Source organism: Lingula anatina, chromosome 4 (assembly GCF_051362555.1).
Source record: "Lingula anatina isolate TDL-2025a chromosome 4, LinAna3.0, whole genome shotgun sequence".
NCBI lineage: Eukaryota > Metazoa > Brachiopoda > Lingulata > Lingulida > Lingulidae > Lingula > Lingula anatina.
The window spans coordinates 25,273,768-25,295,569 of NC_141770.1; the positions used below are offsets into that span (position 1 = coordinate 25,273,768).

General features: G+C 34.6%; 2 protein-coding genes across 4 annotated transcripts; one reads left to right on the forward strand and one right to left on the reverse strand.

Annotated features, from left to right (window-relative positions):
* Nucleotides 1-3: 3 nt before the first annotated feature.
* Nucleotides 4-11,724, forward strand: LOC106151884 (AFG2-interacting ribosome maturation factor-like). 2 transcript variants are annotated; one of them, XM_013525319.3, is made up of 5 exons: nt 4-172; nt 9,125-9,411; nt 10,281-10,460; nt 10,684-10,796; nt 11,198-11,724. In XM_013525319.3, the coding sequence occupies exons 2-5, from the start codon at nt 9,146-9,148 to the stop codon at nt 11,239-11,241; spliced, it is 603 nt and encodes a 200-aa protein (XP_013380773.2). In that variant the 5' UTR covers nt 4-172; nt 9,125-9,145; the 3' UTR covers nt 11,242-11,724. The 2 variants fall into 2 exon arrangements, with proteins under 2 accessions (XP_013380773.2, XP_086868015.1); XM_087011889.1 differs by lacking the exon at nt 4-172 and adding an exon at nt 392-410.
* Nucleotides 11,716-21,300, reverse strand: LOC106153337 (interferon regulatory factor 8). 2 transcript variants are annotated; one of them, XM_087011887.1, is made up of 8 exons: nt 20,667-21,300; nt 19,996-20,173; nt 18,671-18,738; nt 17,393-17,639; nt 14,660-14,823; nt 13,907-14,067; nt 13,205-13,466; nt 11,716-12,781 (listed from the first exon to the last, which is right to left on the reverse strand). In XM_087011887.1, the coding sequence occupies exons 1-8, from the start codon at nt 20,829-20,831 to the stop codon at nt 12,635-12,637; spliced, it is 1,392 nt and encodes a 463-aa protein (XP_086868013.1). In that variant the 5' UTR covers nt 20,832-21,300; the 3' UTR covers nt 11,716-12,634. The 2 variants fall into 2 exon arrangements, with proteins under 2 accessions (XP_086868013.1, XP_086868011.1); XM_087011885.1 differs by having other exon boundaries at nt 11,716-12,796.
* Nucleotides 21,301-21,802: the final 502 nt, after the last annotated feature.

The window sequence follows — 21,802 nt, forward strand, 5'->3', positions numbered from 1 at the left end:
AAAAATGCTCTCTTTGATCATGTGACCAATATGGCAGCCTCCATTGAGCCACCAGCAGGTTGATGTTAGAGAGATGCAGTTGAACGTTTTCCAATGTATTTTGGCAAATTAAACGATGTTCAGTTTATTTAAAAGTGTATCTTCAAGCGCAGTAAGGTTGACTTTGTTTAAGGTATGAACGATCATGAAGCATGTCCAAGATGCTCGTAAACCAAGCTCGGGATCCAAAACGTTTGGGATCCTAGAGTAGAGGCTAGACCAAACTTAAATTTTCTCAAGAAATACGGATCGAAGTAATGCCGAAATATCAGCAAGGGAGAGAAAACAGTTGACTGATGCTAGTAAATGATAAATCACAAATTTATCATGGGCTTGGTGTTATGTGGTTTTTGATGTATCCGCTGATCAAGGTGACAGCTGATAGTCTAAACCGGGTCCTACGAAAATACGAAAACTGCGAAAACCAGAAATTGCTAGGCGAAAACCTCACTATAACTTACCAATTCTCGATGTTCTTGACAAGTTGCTGTAATATTTGGATAACTTGGACCATATTACATACATCATGACCTTTGATAACGATGTTGTAATGAATTGAGTATGTTACAGCTGAGTTTTCTAGGTCGGCAACTATAGTGCGTGGGAGCCATGTTTGGTTTACAATTGGCATATATAAACAGCAGTGTCCCCTCAGGCCAGTATTGCCATATCAGGCCAGTATTGCCCTCTCAGGTTAGTAATGCTTTTCCAGGCAAGTAATACTCTCTCAAGTACTATATGAAGTGCATAACACAGATTACCTGCATTCTTAGTAATGCAAAGTTTATTAATAAATAGGATTTAATAGATATGCACAAAGTAGAACTTTTTTTTCATTCCAACCAGAAGTGAAACTACACATCAATGCTTGTAAAAAGTGCCCATTTTAATACACCACACATGTAGAGTCTATATTGTATGAGCTTTGAACCTGCATAGAATTTACACTCCTACTTTTCCAAATATAAAATGAGTAGCATTGTTTAATAAAGTGACCAGCATAGAGCAATTTATAAAGCATTATGAAAATGTAGGTTCTAATTAACATAATTGATAATATTCAATATATATAATTATGGTGAATACAATTAAATTATTTTTATTAAAACATTTTTTCCTCTGAACTTGATCCATGGCCACTGATTTTGTTATTTAATTACATTTTATCTTACTCTTTTTGAAAAGATATTCATGCACAGCCATTTGTTACACTAATTGTTTTCCACTTAATAAACCAAATCCATTTCTAAAGCATCAATTAATTTATACAATGTAGATTGTATATATGTGTATCCTAAGGTGTCTAATACACATTTTACCTTCAAATCAATGTGCTTAATTGTTTTTACATTTGGGTTCTGTGTATGTGCCAGTATACAGAGATAAGCTCTTTTAACTCTGAAAAAATGTCAATAGTCAGTTTTTTTTTTTTTTTTTTTTTTTTTTTTTTTTTTTTTTTTATTGCATTTATTCACTCAAAAAAAAAAGAAAAAAGAAAATATACAAAGATAATCAAAGATTGAAAGATTGAATGCATGTAATACAATGCTGGTGATAATTACGGTAATTAAATACTAATAGGTAAATAAAAAGATCATAAATATATAGATTTACTCTCACTCACTCATCCATCCATACATACTACGCGTATGCATGCTTGTTGTGAGCTACATCTCGGCAACTATGTCATATATAATGAAATATTTAGACAGAAAATCAAAGATTAAATGCATATGATACTGATAATAATTACGGTAATTAAATACTGATAAATAAATAAGAACATAAATATATAGACTTACTTTCACTCACTCATCCGTCCATACATACTACACGTATACATGCTTGTTGTGAACTACATAACGGCAACTATAGCGTACTAGAGGTGAAAATTTTAACACGTTATGGTAGGAATGCGTTTCCATTTTGTATTGAACCTGTCTTCTTTTCCTGTCTTTATAGCAATGTATTTTTCTATTTTCTTCTTCTGACTAAGAAAATGCAGAAACAGTTCAAAATCATAGACTGATGGATTTTCTGAATTTTTGTTTATGAATTGTTTAGCCACAATAATGCAGAAATTTAAAGCTTTTACGCGCTGGTCGCTTGACAGACACCCGTACATTATAGTTTTTTCATTTTTTCTGAAGTGTATGGTGTTATTCGGAATGTTCCACCAGTTTTCAAATGCAATCCAAAAATTTCTTGCACGTACACATTCTACAAAACGATGTATTATTGTTTCTTTCATATGGCAGTTAATACATCCTGGGCTAGTAACTATTTTCATTTTGAACAGTGTAGAATTTGTGTACAGCACATTGTGAATTATTCTGTATTGCATTATTTGTAGTTGAGTTTCTTTGACAGACTCAAATGGTATCAAGAAAACTCTCTGCCAATCATTTTCACTTACGCCTGATTTGATAAGATGCAAACTTGCTGTGGGTAAATTTATTACATTTCTTTCTATTAGCTTATCGTAAATGGTTTTTGTAGAGGCTAGAGTCCATACTATCTCATCTGAGTCTGTGTTGTCAACTGTTTCTGCATTTTCCCGAAGTTTACGTAACCATGATATCGGAATTGATTTTTTTACTTTTTCGTATTCTAGAAAATTCGGCAGCTTAATGTCGAAGTTGTGTTGATTTATTATTTCTTCTAATGATATAAATTCACCATTAATATTTATAATATCTTGCATATAATTTACTCCGGCTTTTGACCAATGCCTTAGATATATTGACTTTTTGTTTACAAGTATGAATCTATTATTCCATATTATCTGTTTCTTTATATCGGAGGCATTATTAGGGTCTGTTTGTATTACATCACTCCATGCATCTAGCATGGCTACGTAAAAAGGTGGTATGTCCGAAATGTTAATATTCTTCAGTTCATAATTACAACTGAAAATAAGTTTTCCTCCCACACTTCTTAAATATTTCAGTATGTTTATAACCCACGGATCATCGTTGTCAGCTAACATTATGCGCTTAACCATTGAGGCCTTCAGAGACCGCACGTGCGATGGCACATGCGTCAAATTTAAACCACCTTTACTCTTTGGGGCTATTAATGTATTTTGCTTTAATTTTGGTTTTTTATCATTCCATAGAAATTTTTTGAATGAAGCATCTATCCTCAAAATAATATCATTTGGGGTCTCAAGAACTGTATTAGCATAAACCAGTTTAGCCAGACCCAATGTTTTCAGTATTTGTATCTTTCCAATCCATGTGAGGTCTCTGCTGGACCAAAGGTTAAGCAGCTTTTCAATTTGATCAACTTTACTATCGAAGTCTAGAAACCTGCAGCTTTCGTAATCGTAAGAGAAATGAATTCCGAGAGCTTTTATTGGTCTATCCGGCCATAGCAACCCGAGGGGCTTTTCGTCGTTGAATCTATTGCTTCCAAGCCACAGGGCTTCGGACTTGCTCAAGTTTAGTTCTAAACCAGAAATTTGTTTGAATTCAGATATTAATTTCAATGCGTTTTTAGCGGACCCAACATCATTTAGAAATAGCGTTGTATCGTCGGCATATTGGCATAATTTGTGTTCATGACGATCAATAGTAATTCCCCGTATGGATGGATCTGCGCGTATTGCGCAGGCTAGTATTTCTACGGCCAGCACGAATAAAGGGCCGGACAGTGGGCATCCTTGTCTTACACCTCTTGTAATTGAAAAGAATCGCGAGGAATATCCGTTGTTTGTAATACAACTGGAAGCATTGGCGTACATAATGTCAAACCACTGAATGAAGTCAGGGCCAAAGTTGAATATTTTCAGGCATTTTTTTATAAATTCCCATTCAATGCAATCGAACGCTTTTTTAAAATCTAAGAAAATTGCCATCCCTTCTTTATTTTGCCTTTTTGTTGAGTACATAAGATCCCAGATGAGTCTTATATTTTCACCGATATATCTTTTTTTAACGTACCCGGTTTGGTTTTTGTTGATAATGGTTGGTAAAGTCATTTCCATTCGTTTTGCAAGTGCTTTTGCGGCTATTTTGTAGCTTACGCTTAGCAAAGAAATAGGTCGCCAGTTTTCCAAACGGTGTCTATCCTTGTCTTTTTTGGGAATTAGTGTTATTATGCCCTGCCGTTGGCTAATATTTAACTGACCAGTTTCAAAAGCAAAATTTAAACAGTCTGCCATTTCCTCTCCTAATTCTTCCCAGAATTTCATGTAAAATTCTGCGGAGAGCCCATCGACACCCGGGGTTTTATTCTTCTTTTTTGTAAGTTCTTTGAGTGCGTTTTTGCACTCGTTGATGGTTAGCTTTCCTTCACATGCGATTTTTAGGTCGTTTGGAATTTGGGGTATGTTTTGTACATTGAAAAATTTGTTTGAGATTCTCTCGTTAAAGGTAGTGTTCTGTGAGGTGTACAAATTTTCATAAAACTTTTCCTGTTCTTGTAGAATATCTTTATCGTTAGTTACTGTTAGTGTATCATTAATTTCTAGTTTTGTAATTGTATTTCTGACCCGATTCCGTTTTTCCAAGTTGATAAAGTAATTTGTATTGCGTTCGCCCTTTTCGTACCATCTCACTTTACTGCGCATTATTGCACCTTCAGTTTTAGCTTCTAAGATTAAATCATATTCAGTCTTAAGTTTTTCTAATTCTTTAGCTTTTTCTTTATTAAATTGATTGTCTATCTCGGCTTGTAGCGCGTTGATTTTTTTCCAAATGTCTCTTTCATTTTCTCTATGTTGTTTAGATTTTTGCTTTGAAAATTTTATTGAAAACTGCCGTATTTCCATGGTTATCATATCAAATGCTAAACCACGGTCCTCTAAGTAATTGTATCTGTTTTTTGCTTCATTAATTACAATTTTCATTTCGTTAATATATCTTTCGTCTCCTAGTAAAGTATTATTGTGTTTCCAAAACCCTCGCCCTCTAACTGTCACATCTTTTGTCTTTAAAAACAAAGATATTGCATCATGATCAGTGTAAGGTGCGTACAGTATCTCCGCCTTTTCTATAAAACAATTTTCTATAAGTTCGTTAGATGTTATCCAGTAGTCTAGTCTGCAGGAAATTTTTGATTCGGAGTTTTTCCATGTGTATCTTCTTTCTGCACCATGGAACTTTCTCCATGTGTCATTTAAATGATATTTTTTCATAATAGTTTGTATTTCATGTATAACTTTATCTTTAATGTGTGTGGACAATCCACCATGTTTATCTAGCTTGGACAATAGTCAATAGTCAGTTAATCATGCATATATATTATATGCACAATAATAGAGAAAAAAAGGAAAAAGGAACACACATTAAACACATGTACTGGTACTCTGATTTGCAGGAGGCATTTTCTCTTGAAAGGAGATATAACAGATTACAACTGAATGATGTTATGTGATTGACATAATAAATAGGTTACTCCTAGAGTTTTAGGCAGTGCACATCTAATTTCGTAATTGATATGATATGATTATCTTTCAATTCCATATCTATTTCATCATTTCTGTGTCTATGCTGTGTTTTAAGACTTCAACTTTTTGTATGGTAAGTTTTTATCAGTTTGAAGCACCCTGCATGTGTTTTGTTGAAGATTGCCAAAAAGCAAATGAAGTTATGTATATCAAGATAGTCCATAACATGTTAACACCTTGGTATTTTCCACTATTTGCTGATTATTGGCATGCTGTAATATCAAGGGACTGTTGACAGTTCTTATTTGCCAGGAAGTTGATCAATAGTAAATAATAGTGTGTGCTTGTATATTTCATTTGCCATATATTTTAAAGCATGTAATATACCAAACAGAGTCCTTGGGCTTGCATTCTGCTTGGTATAATAAAAGGAATATGAAATAAAAAGTGTTAGTTTTCTTGTAAAGAATATTATTACCTCTGCCAAGGAGGCTATGTTTTATCACCCCTGTTTGTTTGTTTGTCATCATCATAACTAAAAAGTTATGGATAAATTTCGATAGCATTTTCAGGGTAGGTCAGAAATGGGTTAACTTAGAAGGGATTAGTTTTTGGTGGTGAACTGGATCAATAATCAATCAATAATAAAAAACTAAATCATTATAGAATGAAAATTTAGGAGTAAAATGGCATTGGATCGACACTCTGCTGCCTTAGTGGAGGTCTGCGGTCTCTTAGTGCTTTTCTAGTTGCCATTATTAATAAATTATTGTGTACACTTTGTACTTTAAAAGTATTATAAGTTCTCAACCAATGCATTTCTCAATGGTGTATAATATATTGGGAAAGGAAGGTAACAATTTTGAAACAGATCATTAGTCCACTATTCTGAATGTGGCCTATATTTGTAAAATTGTCAGCTCTCTACCATATTAATTCTCCTCTAAAACTTTATTCCTTTAAATATCTGGCCAAATAAGAATTATGCTTTGGCAATAGCATATAACTCCCATATGATTTGAACTACTTTTGAAAGGGGACATTATTCTAGGTCAAAAACAAATGTTGCTTTAGTTCTAAATGCTTTAGCCATCATAAATGGGTTTAAACCCTGATAAAACTATAATCAGAATACATGTACTTAGACAAATTATTATGAATCTACATATTTAAGGTCATAGATTGTGTTGCGCTTTACAGAGCACCCATACTTATTCATATGTAACATGTTCTAAGGCCAAAATAAAAAACTTCAGACAAATGCATTGAACGATTTGGATGTGTTTATTCTCAGAACTCGCTAGTCCGAAATGCATACCACATACACAGCACAAATTGCGTTTTCTTAAAAGAATTTTTGTATCTTTCTGATTACCATTGGGATTTACTACCTACTGAATTCATGTCATTGTTTAGATGTTATGATTGAATCAGTCCCATAAGTATTGTGGTCAGGAGGGTTAAGTTGACAATGGCTAACTGTTATCCGCAGGTGTAAAAGAAATGACTGAATTGCATATATTAAATTTGGTGTGTAAAATGGTTCAAATTTTGTGAAGACCTGGGATTTCTTTCACACAAACAAGTTAACAAGCTAACAAACAGAAAAGTATATTTTGAGACACACATTATAAATACTTATTTCATCGAGTTAAAGATGCATCTAAAAATGCATATTCATCATATATTCTAATATCATGAAACAGCCAGAAGGCCAAGCACACATTTGGGTAGAATTCTTAAAGGAAAAAAACATACAGTCTGTGTATTCTGGAAATTCAACACCTATGGGATTTTTAATTAACTGATGGTCATTATGATTGCATACTTTTCACAAACAAATGCACCCTTGGATTCTAATTAAAATCAATTTATTAGATTCTGTTAAGTTTAAGTGCTCTCTGACCTTATTTTTTAATGAATTAACACAATCTATATACATCCATTTGAAAGAAACAGAAAATTGAAAAATTAAGTGATATACAACATAATCCCCATCAATTTTTATTTATCTACTTTAAGTAATACTGTTTATTGTAACTGCTCTCTGACTTTTTTAACAAATTAACACAATATTAAGTATATACATCCATTTGAAAGAAACAAAATCGAAAAATGAAGTGATAAACAACATAATAACCATCGATTTTTATTTATCTCCTCTAGGAGGGTTTCATGCATTTTGATGCAATAATACATAATCCTTAACAGCATTACCACCAACAATTTTATGGATAACTAATAAATGGGTTTCATGCCCATATTGAAAATGAAAAAAAAAAAAAAAAAAGTGAATGAAATTCCACCCTAAACTGCATAACTTTCAGACAAAAAATAATAAATAAATAAATAAATAAATAAATAAATAAATAAATAATGAGGTACAAGATAGAAAATATCAATGCTGATGCAATAATACATTTTGCTCGACAGCAGAGTCAGCAACAAATATCACATGGCTTCAGGCCCATTAATTCAAATTCTCAGCTCTGTTTGAAAATGACAAAATGTGTAAAAAATTCACCAAGAAATTGCAAAAATTCATGGAAAATAAGTAGCAGTGAACTTAAATTTGTTGACACTGACAGCTAGATGGACTTAATTAGTGACAGCTAAGACTGCAGCTGTAACTAGTTAAGTCTTGATCATTTCTTGATCATTATTGATTTAGCACTTACCTGAGGGCACAGAGCCACAGAAGCATACCATTAAATGACAACCAGATCCTAATGAGTGTAATGTCAAATGAACCTACAAGTTCTTTGATAAAACTGTTATTAATATAAAATATACTACAATCCATGCATTAAAAATAAAAAGCACGCAAGTCCACGGGTCAGTATTAACAATACACTGTAGTTGTCTCAGAATAAGACTTTAGTCCCTTTTCTTAAAAAATAAATTGCCAGTGCACAAATTGACTAAATATGTATTGATAACTGTTTTGGTAAAATGGAATTTGGTATGTAGAGAGCCTTTATTTTAACATGATTTGAACAAACAAAAACAACTTTTTTATGATGAAAAACATTTAATGGTTCAATATTTCTTTTATAAAGTTTAATGCAAATACAAAGTTCTTACGACTTCATGTACAGTTAGAAGGAATTTTTCTCATGCACAAATAACACATTTACAAATAAAGCATTAATTAACTTAAAGTTGGTACAATGTTGTAAATGTTACTTGATAAATGTTTGTTAGTTTCTTATATGTATCTATTAAGTAAGCAGAAAATATTGTGCTGTTATCCACATTCATATGCCTGAGAGAGCATTACTGGCATGAGAGGGCAATACTGGCCTGAGATGGCAATACTGGCCTGAGGGGACACTGCTGTTTATATATGCCAGTTGTAAACCAAACATGGCTCCCACGCACTATAGTTGCCGATCTAGAAAACTCAGCTGTTACATACTCAATTCATTACAACATCGTTATCAAAGGTCATGATGTATGTAATATAGTCCAAGTTATCCAAATATTACAGCAACTTGTCAAGAACATCGAGAATTGGTAAGTTATAGTGAGGTTTTCGCCTAGCAACTTCTGGTTTTCGCGGTTTTCGCGGTTTTCGTATTTTCGTAGGACCGGGTTTGGGTGTCTAAACCCTAATGCTTTTATCTACTATAATATCCATAATCGTATCCTGCACATGTTATTATGATTATCATAATCTTCATATTTTTCCAGGTATTTAAGTGATATAACCCAATGCAAGCAGAGCTCGCCATTTGCCACCAGCTTCAAAAGACATTTAAAACAATCCAAGAACAGAGCAAACAATGGAAACTGACTTTAGAAACTTGCCAGAAAGACATGACCTCCTTGGAAAACCTGGCTGAACAATACCAGTGCTGTGTCAAAGTTGATCTTCTTCAGACGCCACTGGCAGAGAGTTTTCCTGATATCAAGGAGAAGTTGTTATATAAGCAGCACGATGAAATGACAGACGCGATTAATAGATTACAGGACATTCTGTAAGTTGAAATAACTGATGATGCATGAGTCTGGTGATTAAAAAAAAATTAAGGAAATACAAAAAAAAAAGAAGAAAAAGAATTATCCAGTTACCTTCAACAGCTATAAATTATTAGTTAGTACTTGGTAAATGTCAACCTGCAACATACCCCAAAATTCATTTAAAGGAATAATAACTCTTCCTTTGAGATTCAAAATTCCGCAAGAAATACATTGTAAACAACCCATGGAAATATATTCTATTGCATTTTACCACTAAAACAGCCGTTATTGTAGTAAAACTAAAGTCTGTGCTTGTCAATAGGGCTTTCGATGCCTTTCTTCCCGGTCGTCAAGGCATCCGTTGCCAATGACATTACCTAGGGTGTCATGTGGATTCTCGCGTTCATTCGAGACCAAAATAACTTCTGGCGCCAAACCCTGATGCAATTACGCAGACGTAAGTTGCGAGTTTTTGTACAGTGTGTCGGATAACGAAAAGCCCAGAATAGCACATCTACCGGTATCTTATGAATCTTATATTATTGTTATTTAGTGTTGTTGTTGTCTGCTTTTCCCGCGGTTTTAAGTAGGTCACCAGAAACTATCGCTCGATATCGCATGACTATGCAATGTCAGAGAGGGCTCTGTCAGTCAAAATCTCTTAAGAGATTTTAACAAAAATCAAACATTTAGGAAAAAACCCTGGACTAACTTTGAATGCAGGAATGGGGTCGCTGACCATTGGTAAGTACGGGAAAATTGCCGTTTACTCTGGGAAAATCCAATTTTTGGCCAAAACGAAGAATTATTATGACTTTAATATTGTTAAGTCACCTAATCCCTTCCTACTGTATGATTTTATTCTTTATGTTATGTTCTCATTCAGATCAGCACAAAATATTCTCAAGGATAAAGTGTCCCATCAGGCTGAGCAGTGTATGGATTTATACAGCAAGTATGCAGGACAGTTAACTATGAAGAAAATGACGGAATGTTCACCTATGTGGCCTTCCATGGCTACCATGTTACAGTGGGTGCAGGACTTTTCCAGGCTTTACAGGGAGGAGTATCCTTTATAATAATTGTCAATCACTATTCTTTGCTAGTCATGATGAAATTGAAGTGTTTATTCACACCATGTGAATGAATCAGGGAGCAGAAGTTAACAGTGTTTTAGTTGGGAATTATATATTTATTAATGTTTCAGAAAAATGAATTATGTTTAAAATTGTGTCCATTATAATATTTGCTTTCACACTCATTAAACTATGCTCCTTACATTGCCATAGTATCCTATGTAAGCAGCATACTCTGGAAGTTTTCTCACCTGATAAACCTGAGACAGTTTCTAGTCTTGTTGAGCACTGGAAAATGAACAAGATGCTCCAGCAGCAAATGGAAGGTATGATTTTGGTCTTTTTTTCATTTCACATTGGTACAATTTTAATCAAGCCCCAAGAAAGACTTGTTTTGTCATGACAAAGAAACTGAGTTTAATTTTCAGAGACTTACATGTTAGTTCAGTTGTATCATACAATAATGAAATGATAAGTGTCTCTTTTACATGATTTTTTTTTTGTTTTTGTTCATAATGTTACATGTATGTTAGTCAGTATTAATTTTTGGTCCTTTACAGTGGTTAATAACTAAAGGAAAATGACCTTGCTTGACAATATGCTGATTTGACAGCTTTTCAAGAAAACATAAGAACACAATAGCAGTAATGTGTTGCAGTTATTTTTACCAGTTATTTTTATTTTATTATTTTTTTTTTCTGTATAAAAATTTTGCGTTTAATTTCAGAGCTTCTCCCGTTAGTGGCATTCTTCCAACAAGAACAGTTTTGATGCCTGGGAAGAAATGAAGGAATTAATGTGGAGTGTTTTTATCACAGCTATCAAACAAGCAGCAGGCATGCAGTACAAATTGCAGGTACATTTTGCTAACTACTTCAGAGGGTATTCTATGGTTGTTTTCTGTGAAACCAATATTGCTGACTGAAGTTGCCTGCATGCCTCAGATGCCATGGGACTGTTTAAACAGGGAATGCACAAGCTGATCAGAAATTTTGGGTGCCTAATAAATGATGTTGAAAATTTGGTGCCAATTTTTAGGTTAATCTTTATTTTATTTTCGTTTTATTTGTGTATAATATGACATTCATAATGAACTGATGACATTTGTCCACAGAGCTGATACATAATCTGCCTTCATAGATGTCATTGTTTTCAAAGACTGTAAACACTGGTAATTTATATCATTGATTCTAGCTCTGTTATTTGTAAAAGGTCAGTGACTATCAAAATAAAAAGACACAGTGCTGCCTGTAAGATTTCTTTATTGATCCAAAATGTAGTTTATTTCTAACAGAAATGTGCTGGTGTCATTTTTCCATGTGATGTTTTCAATTCACACTGCTTTTTGATTGTCTCAGCAATTTATCCCCTTTTCTATCATGCTGTGGTCCAGGCTCATGTTCTAACAGACTAACACAGAGTATTAATTAGAATCTGAAAGATTCTGAGACCTTTTTATTGCAAATTAAAAACTTTAAAAGGTCAGTAAATACCAACATATGAAGACACTATGTGACACTGTATTAGATCTAAAATGATCTGAATTATTTTATCATTTGCTAATATAATAGTCATCATCTAATATTGATCTAAAATGTATATAATTTATTTCTAACAAAGTAGCACTTAAATGTGCATCTACAAAGTGTGAAAATGACAGCTGCAAATTTTATAGTTTCTGATACATTGTAACAGTATTTGCTTAAATACAAAATGTATATATATATATATACCTGAGATAAAGTTAGTCAGACAAAGTCCATAAATGACAAAAATATAATATAATAATATAATATGCCAAATATATAATAATAATAAGTGTGTTTGTTGCAAGAGTAAAAGATTCATAAGGTGTTGTTGCAAAACAAAATGTTAAACCAAAGAGAATACAAATATGTAAAACTGATGGAGAAAGATGTCTGAATTAAAACTCTATTTAAAATTATTGTTTATTTTTGAAAAGGGATCCATTTTTTTCTGTGGAAAACCTAAGATGTAAAGTCCAGGCTTTACATTAAAAATTATTATTAATGTATGTCTAGAAAACGGTTGAATAAAACCAAAAAAACTGATAAAACATTAATAAGATTGAATGAAGAATATTGTCCAGATTAGTAAAAATTAATTTCCTTTATACATTATTCATTTGACATGATTCATAGTCCTAATGCAGCGATCCTGAAGTGCTGGTATCCATTTTGCCATTTGACGTTTTCAGTTCACACAGCTTTTTGATTGTCTCGGCAATTCTGTCAAAGTCATCTGACCCCGAGATCTCTATAGAAAACATGGGAGTGGGTTGGCATCCCAGCTGAAATGATGAAAGCTGAAATGATGAAAGCTAATTGTGATGTATTTGAAGTAGAATTATTAATCACAGCAATGTATTCCTTTTCCTATCATACTGTGGTCCAATTAGCTCATATTTTAGATTCTGACAGATTCCCAGACCTTTTTATTGAAAATATAGGTAAGTATTTGACCGACATATACAGTTTTAAAATGATTTAATATGGATATTGAAGATGGGTTTTGAAAAGTCTTATTTTTCCAAAATTGATAGCAACACTAGTAGAGGGATCTGTGATACAAATCTCTAAAAACTAATTCTTAATTTTTTAATATTAAAACTCAAAGGTGTATTGGTTTTTACAATAATGGACTGTGCCATATAAAATAAATAAAATTATAATTATTAACAAGACACTGATTTACATAGGAACCCCATTCTTACCTGTTGAATGATTTGCAAAGCCTTAGCACTGACCACTGTTGCAGAGATGAATGTATCCCGCCGACTCCAGTCGTCACTGCTCCATGTCTGTCCAAATCCAAGTCGCACTTCAATACGTGGGCAAGGGCCCTGCCCCTGCACGTACCTGTCCACAGCTGGTAGAAAGTAGTTGGTGAAATCAAATATTTTAATGCCCATGTTGTCTCTCTTCACTTTGAAAATTTGTTCACCCTTGCTTGGAGAAGAACAGAAGATAACACATCTGCAAAAATGAGTGAATGAGAAGTTTATTATTTTTATATGTAATTTATCTAACCTGACCTAGCTTGAGGAAAATTTCAGCTTTGAAAATGGTGCTAATTCGCTATTTAGTCAAGTGTGCACTGTAAGGAACATTGATTGGCAGTAGACTTGGAAATATTTGAAAACTGCAAGGGGAAATAATGATTGATAAATACAGTTTTATTTATCATTTGCTTATGTAGTAATTATTTCTTCACTGAAATACATCCTTGGCATGTATCTCAGTGTTGTGTACGATGTAAAATTAAAGAATGAGTAATTACAAAACGTATTCAGAAAACAAAACTGGTAACTGAAAACTAATAACAAAACCTTAAAAACTAAAATTGTAAGTTAAAAATATTGTATATAAACAGAATATAATATCATATAATGACATATTTGTGAAGTGACACTTACCTGCACAGGCGAGTGAGATAAATGTCTCCATTAATACACTGCAGTAGCAGCCCTCGCTCCATGCTCTCCAGAATTTTCTTGGTGGACTGGTGTTGTGATGTTCCTTGGGCATACTTTGGTGGAGGCATCAGATAGTGGTTTAACACACTAGGGCCAAACAACTGAAACCAAACACGTGCATGTTTCTAAATCCATGTACCTAATCTTATATCCCCCTGCCCTTTTCAGCAAATGTTCACTTGCGGTGAGAGGGGAGAAAAATAAAGGATAAAATAATGCCCCCCCCCTCCCCAAGCTCACCTCTCTTCTTTTACACTGAATCTTCCAGCCTACAGTATTAATCTCCTTTGTTGACAGTGCAAAATTATAGTTATTGCTTTAGAGGAGCTTGAGTAAACATGATCTCTTACCATTTGTTATCATTGTGCCAAAGAGTGTTACTTCAAATGTTTCAAATAACTTAGACGAACCTTGGGGTTTGTCCAAAACATGTCAGTTATGAATATGCCAAAATGGTTTAGGTCTAGATTAAATCACCAAGCATATCCAAGATTTAATTAAATTTGAAAAAAAAAATGTATTTTCTTTAATACACTCCATTGCACAAACCACACCTAGTTTTTATACTTTGGAATTTATAATCTTTATTTCATTTTAGTTAAATTGAATTTGGAAAAATAATCTGTTTCATAAAATGTCCAAAAATCAATCAATTTTGTTCAAACTTACAGAGCTATTACCATATTTCCATACCTGATCTCTCATCTCCCCGGCATAGGTCTGAGCAATCTCGGCCATGTGCTGTGCAGTGCCAGGATAGGATGAATTATAATACAGGCGACTGCCGTTGGGGTTGTTCATCTCGTACTGGGCGACTTGGCTGTTGAGGTAGAACAGTTTTACTAACATCTGATGGCCTGTATGAGGAAGTAAATATTACTTAGAATTCAAATTATATTTTAATGACTAGAAATATACATATTTTATTAAGAGAAGTATTCTGAATGTTGTTTGGTTTATTTTGAAAGGGTATGTAGGGCATTTTTTTATTTTTAGGGGGAGAGACAGGTGGATCAGATTAGATTGTAATAATTAATAATTGTAGCTGTTCTGGTGATTTCATTGTCATCTACTGATACCTGCTTGGGAGTTGAGAAAACTAAACGGTGACTTGAACCCAAATCCCAATTTAAACTTGTTGAACTTGTTGCAAGGGCATCGTGCTATACTAAGTGTTGGTTTTACTTTTACAATTAAATCAACTTAATAGTTTTATCTCTCATGCTCACAATCAGGAGGCAACTTTCATGTCATGATATCAAATTTTCTTTTGTCACTATAGTCTTTATTTGCACACTTGTTCATAATTGTCACGAGATGGAACTAGACAGGCCTTGTGATTATACATAAAACAAATTGAAAACAAAATTTGTGACAACATGAAAGACGTCAGTACACATGTGATACTTTTGTCTTGGAAGATGAAAAAAAAAAAACTGATTCAGAAATCAATATCTTGGTCAGCAGAAAAAACGTACCTTTTCAAATTTCAAGTTGTAAATGCCCTATTTTCCCCTCTTTTATGTAAGGCACACAAGGTAAGAAGAGAATGTCTGCATAAACATCTTTTTTTTTTGTTGGGTGGGTGGGTGGGGTGGGGTGGGGGGCTAATGTAACAAAAGTCTTCAGTTTTTAGTTATACTATTTGAATCACTATGGCAGCATGCGATTGAGTTCAGTGACTATGGTTTGAGGAGTCCTCACCTAATATGCATCTTAAAGTTTTATGTTTCCCGATTCATGTGCAAATAGCGACAGGAATGAAACTGAAGACTGGTCATGGGACGGCCATTTCACATTCTTATCATTAAGTAGAGCCATAATTTGTTAGTATATATGTCCACCAGGTAATTAGTCATCAAAGATTATGTCTTCCTTTGTGGACAACTTTTATCACCAGCTGAGCAGAACTGTCAACATTTTGATCAATAAAACTTGACAAAATGCAGGCCCCTATCTTTTCACTTTTATAACAGGGCAGCACATGACTGAAAGTCAATATTGACATCACTTTATCTACAAGTGATCCTAAGATCCAGTTTGCCTTTTTGCAAATTTAATGAGTGGTAAGAATTGGATCTAACTATGCTGGGTTGAGCCTGAAATGGATGACCAGGTGAAAGGCCCCAGGGGGTGGGGGTGGGGGCTTTTCAGGACTGTGAATTCTCACTGATTATGATTTATATAAATGTTTTGTTTTTCTGAGTGGGTCATGTGAATTTTTTAACTGATTCAGTTATGCTTATTGCAGAATCCTATTTTTTTGTTAGTTTCGACATATATATATATATATTTAGAGAGCTTGAGTAGAAATTTAATAATTGAGTTGTGGTCTTGTGAAAGCTTAAATTTTCAAGTACACAGTAATTATGTGAAACACAACATTTGATTCATGACTGTCCATTAATTATGTTTCTTCCTGTTTCTGGTGTCAAGGTATAGTTCTTTCTCCACCTGATTCAGTTTCCTTGAATAATATTGAAAATTTGTTTGACAACTATTATAATTATTGGGCAGTACAAATATTCAGGAAAATCATTTAATTACAAGCATATTAATCAGCAATTGTGCTGTACTTCCTGTTTCTAAAGAAGAGGAAATAGGTTATTTCATATACCTGTGCTAGTTTCTTCGAAAATCATAAGTCTTGTGGTTTTGTCAATACACTGTGTAAAAGATTATGAAGTTTTATTGTTTGAGAAAATTTAGAGTAACATTGTGAGTAACAATAAATTATTAGTTAAGTATCCTAAAAATAAAGATTCATGAAATCTTTCTTTATCTGTTGCTGTCTCTTAACCACAAACTTGTGGTTTTTGTTGTATTGTTATTTTTATTATTGCAGTTGCACAATTTAGTGAAATTCAACTGATGAGCAACAGAGTTGAGACCATCATGTTTTTTTTTTTTTTTACTTCCTGAACTGCCACCTAGGGGCAGATTGACTCGTCATCTCATTGTGATATAGTCGACAAAAAGCAGAAGTAAAGAATGACATCAACCTAGTCACAATAAAACAATGATACGTGTGGAAGATTGAGAAAACTTAACTTTTTTGATGGTGTCTTTGTTGATTTAGTACTAGATCCTGTATTTAAATGTACCAATTTTAAGAAATTACAGAAATCATTGAAAGGTGTGCCTTGTAAAAATAATGATTTTTTGACTCATAATTCTCAAAGTAGATATTTTTGTCAGTTATGCTGACCTTTATCAGCAAAAATCTGATAAATATTTTCAGAACTACAAAGTGCACTCATAGGTGGACTTTTTGATTAAACACTTCTTTTTCAGCTATGTTAATTAGTATACTAAACGTACAATGGTTACCACTTAATTCTAGGTGTCATAGTAACTTTAATAAAGTGAGTTATTTCATGGATACTGAATTATAAAAACTGAAGACGAAAATAAAAAAAGCACTACCTGCAATTTGCAAGTCATTGCTTTGTCCCAGTATTCCCTTGGGCACATCTGAGTCATGGTCAGTAACGCCGGACACAGGGGTCATCCCTACACTCATTTCTGGCTGGACAGGCATCATGGCGTGACCACCACTGACGTACTTCTGTTGGTCAAGACTGTCGCACTTGACCAGGTCATCAGAATTAATGTTTGCCCACTCCTCATCTATGGACATCATGGAAGGAGGTTCAATGAGATTTAGAGGAATCTGAAGAAGATAAAACATACTGTTCAAAATATATGAACCTACATAAATTACTTTTTTATAAGTAAGAAAATGTTTTTAATACATGGGAAAATGTTTTTTATTTATTTATTTGTTAATTAATTAATTTATTTTTTGTAAGATTAGAAAGAATTTTACTTATAAAAGCAATTATACAATTTGTGTTGTTTTCATTTTCATACTTTTTTGTGTCAGAGCTTATGTGAACATTTCTGCGAGATTCATTTGCAGTCCAAAGCAATTTTTTAAGACTGTGTACTATTTTGCACCCCATTTCCATAGATTAGATCGGCCTACTTTGGATCTACCTAACTCCCTGGGGGTTCGCGCTGAATAGCTGTCAGCCGGGCGGACACGAAAGTTAATTGCCCCTTACGGCTTGTAGTGGGCGGGGACGGACACTTAAGGGGGATTATCTGACGGTAGTCTGGTGAGACTCCCCGCGGTGATAGATCGATCTAAAGTTGTGGGAATAGACCCTTGGTCTAGACATTGGATGCAGTTGGTGTTTTTTTAACATGAAATATATTTTTAAGCATTCACAAGGCTATCTTTACTCTAGTACAGGTACGTATTTCGCCTACGTTTTACACAGAGAATGTACTGGCAAAGGGTAGGGCCAAAGGTGTGTGTGTGTGTGGGGGGGGGGGGGGAGCAGTTGTTTCAGTTTCCATTTTTATTTTCAAATTTCCACATCCAAAATTAAATTGTGGAGTGGATGGTAAGCCGGTGTGAAGGAGATTGGAGGGGGTGTAGGTAATTTAAAGAATTATTCACTGATTTACATAGAAATTCAATACACCCTGTGGGTATAAGGATCGATCCCAATGTAAGGTAATGCTGTTTCTTAGTGATTCAGTTTTGTGAACTTTTCAAGTCTAAATATAGTTCCTGAAGTGGGGGGAAAGCTATGACCCACGTCAACCTTTTAACCCTTTTGATATGAGACACCTAATTATTTGTTACTCTCTATAACATTAAGGGGGTGGGGTCAAGAAAGAGGTGTTACTTACCCAGGTTCCATTGTCTTCATCCAAATTGGAGTCATTTTCTGTCAGACATGTTGAAGAGTCTCCTTTTTCTGTGGTGATAAAAGAGAAAGTAGTAATACAAAAAACTGTGTTGTTTGTAAGATATTGCAATATTTGAGCTCATTAAAAGGGTGCATGCCTGAGTTATTTAGAATCATATTATTTTCTCACTTGGCCATTGAAGCTCTGCTGAACGTTAGTCTATATGCAGCATTCAGCCACTCTGGTTAAATGCATATTTTCATGAATTAAAGAAAAACAGAGAAAAACGAAAATATAGGAATGGAAATTTATAGACCCCCCTCACTCCTCTTCCATGCCTGCCCCCTTCACGCACAGAAACTGTCAATAAGTATAAGCGCCAGGGTTGTGATTGTTATCACAGAAAAGGTAAACAGTTCTTGGAAGGGCTATAAATATTTTGATGAGATCAATGAGTAAGTGCAGTACTTCATTGTATAGCTTAAATTTCAGGTGAATAACGATATCAATACCCTTAGCATTACTCGCTATGGTTATAGGTTCGTGTTTTTCTTTTCTTAACTGGGTGCTCTATGTTTCCGACCTTCTCTGTATTTTCATTTATTTAAGGTGCATTTTTCCATAAAACCGCTAGAGTAAACTCAATTTGGAAAACTAGCAGTTTATATTCATCTCAGCTTAAGGTGATCATAATTTTTATTTCTTTGGGGGGCAGATTGCCATGTGTCATGTTCCCCGGTTGGAAAAGTTCCAAACTTTAACCACAAATAAGCCCCATGTGGTATAAAAAATTGTGAAGAGGTGTAATTTAAAACATTCCTGGACACAGAAAAGGCTTGTAAACTGATGTAAGAGAAACGATAAAACAGGTATAATTCTCAGAACTGCACGTGTTTTTTATAGCCCGATGTTTAAAACGAAAGATTTGAAGAAAGGGGCGGAAATTTAAGCGCGGTATTTTAGGACCCCATATTTCACAATGCCATGCAAACCCTTACCAGGTGAGCAATCCAACAAAAGACAATTGCCTAGACTAAACAACTACTTTCATTTTATCATTTTAGGGAACGTTGGTATACAATCTCTATTACTAAAACAAATATACACATATCAATGCTTAGCCTCCCCAAGTGAACATTTTGGAAGAAGGGGGTAATAGTCTAATTCTGTTCAGCAGAACAAAGTGCGCTTCACATACGTACTGTACAATGATCTCCGAGATATTGTACACCATCGTAACACGAACGTATGTACCAGTTCGGAAATAAATCGAATTAACAATTTCTATATCTATGGACCAAAGTTAACATAAATTCATAACATACCAGTTGCTGTCAAGAATCTATACACTCTGAAGGGGTCTTCATCGTCGGGTCTGCTCATCGTTCTCAGCTCTTGTATTTTGGGCGCCCTGTTTAATGCCATGCGGAGACGCGTTTTCCAGGTGGCGTAATCGGGCTGATCTATTCCCTTTCTAAACCTCCCTGTATGTTCAGCCCAATTCTATAAAAAAAAAACGAAATTTTATCTTATTTTATTTTATTTTATCTCAAAAATATGTTTGGTTTAAAAATTTACTGTTTTAAGTGCTCACACAGGTCAGCTTTTCAGACCCTGTAGACCGAATGATAGGTCTTCTCACTGTACTGAGTGAACCATGAAAATGACAAGGCAAAGAAGCCCACGCTGTAGTAGGGTTCCGCAACTTTGACACATCCGAGAGCGTACGCTTCTTGATAATCTTTCACCACCAAATCACAAGTTAAACAGCCTTATATATTTGATTTGCTACATACTCAATACGGACGGAATATAGTATAGCCTTCAGAACTAAGAAAATGAAAGTGTAATTTAGCCTAGACAGACCGCCAAAATGATCTATGCTGTAATTTAACTTTGACTTGTCTCGCTTTTAAATAAGCGGCAAAAGACGTTGAATTTGGACGTTGACCTTGTGTTTGGACTCTAAAAAATTTAAAGTATTAAATCTTCTTACTTTAAAAATGAGCGAGTCCTCCTCTCTCCAGCCTTGTTTTCCTCCGTGCTTCCATGGAATTCTGAAGATGGTGTGATCCCTGTCCAACCACCGGAGTCCAGGAACACGACCGCTGTTGATTTGAGCCTCCAACCAGGGTCGCAGACGCTGGCGATTTACGGACATTTTTTTGTCTCTTTAATAACTTATTTCCCAGACGGCTGTGTAAACGGAAAGTTAAGTCGCGTCTGTGCCGTGTGAACCCCTGCGAGTCTTTCTTTAAAATCTGAACGAGAACAAAAGTGGAGAAATTGTTGTCAACGTCTTAAAACTGTAGGCGGACAGACTGCGGTTGTCTATTTATCAACACTGAGATTCAACGTGGGATTGTGACATAGGGGCATAGATTGGGTAATATTAATTTGGCTCATGACATCATGAATCCAGTCAATGTCGCAATGCTCCTTTTCGCCTATCTATAGGCAATCCATTGACAATCAATAATTACAATTGCATCAAAAATGATATCAACCGGATCTTTCTGTCACTTGCGGGTAGATTAAAGCACAGTCCTCTGTTAAAGTGGGCCTACAGTTAAAGAAATATATTTTACACGTGCACGGTATGAGAGGGCCTGTCCACTCTGTCTAACGTTAATTACTAATGAAAATCTCTGCTCAACACACCGATTATATACAGTTGTGAAACAATCAGTTTTATTCCCTGTGGGTGGGGGAGGGGGCAAGGATTTAATGACGTTTCCCCCCACCCAAGCATGCCGGTGGAACCGCCTCCGGTCTGAGCAGAAAAAAAAAGCCGCTGGCAACTCCTCCCCGTTACCTTAGCTGCCTTCCATATAAGGAGCGTCAACCACGTGACTAACCATATATGGTGGGTAGAGGTGTACTCAAAGGCTTTTCACCTGTTTGCACTCTTCGTCAGAGGTCAGTGTATGAACGTAGGTTCTGATAAACGATCATTGATCGCAATTACGTCGCACGTCTAATAATAGGTTGACAAGATCGCCTCATGAGGAGCCGATGGGTCTAAAACGGAAATCCCTTCATTTGTGAGCTCTTCTTGCATTTGTCTTTCAAAAATTTAATGAATCTAAATATAGAACTGTTAGTATATAAGCATACGCCGACACAGGCCTA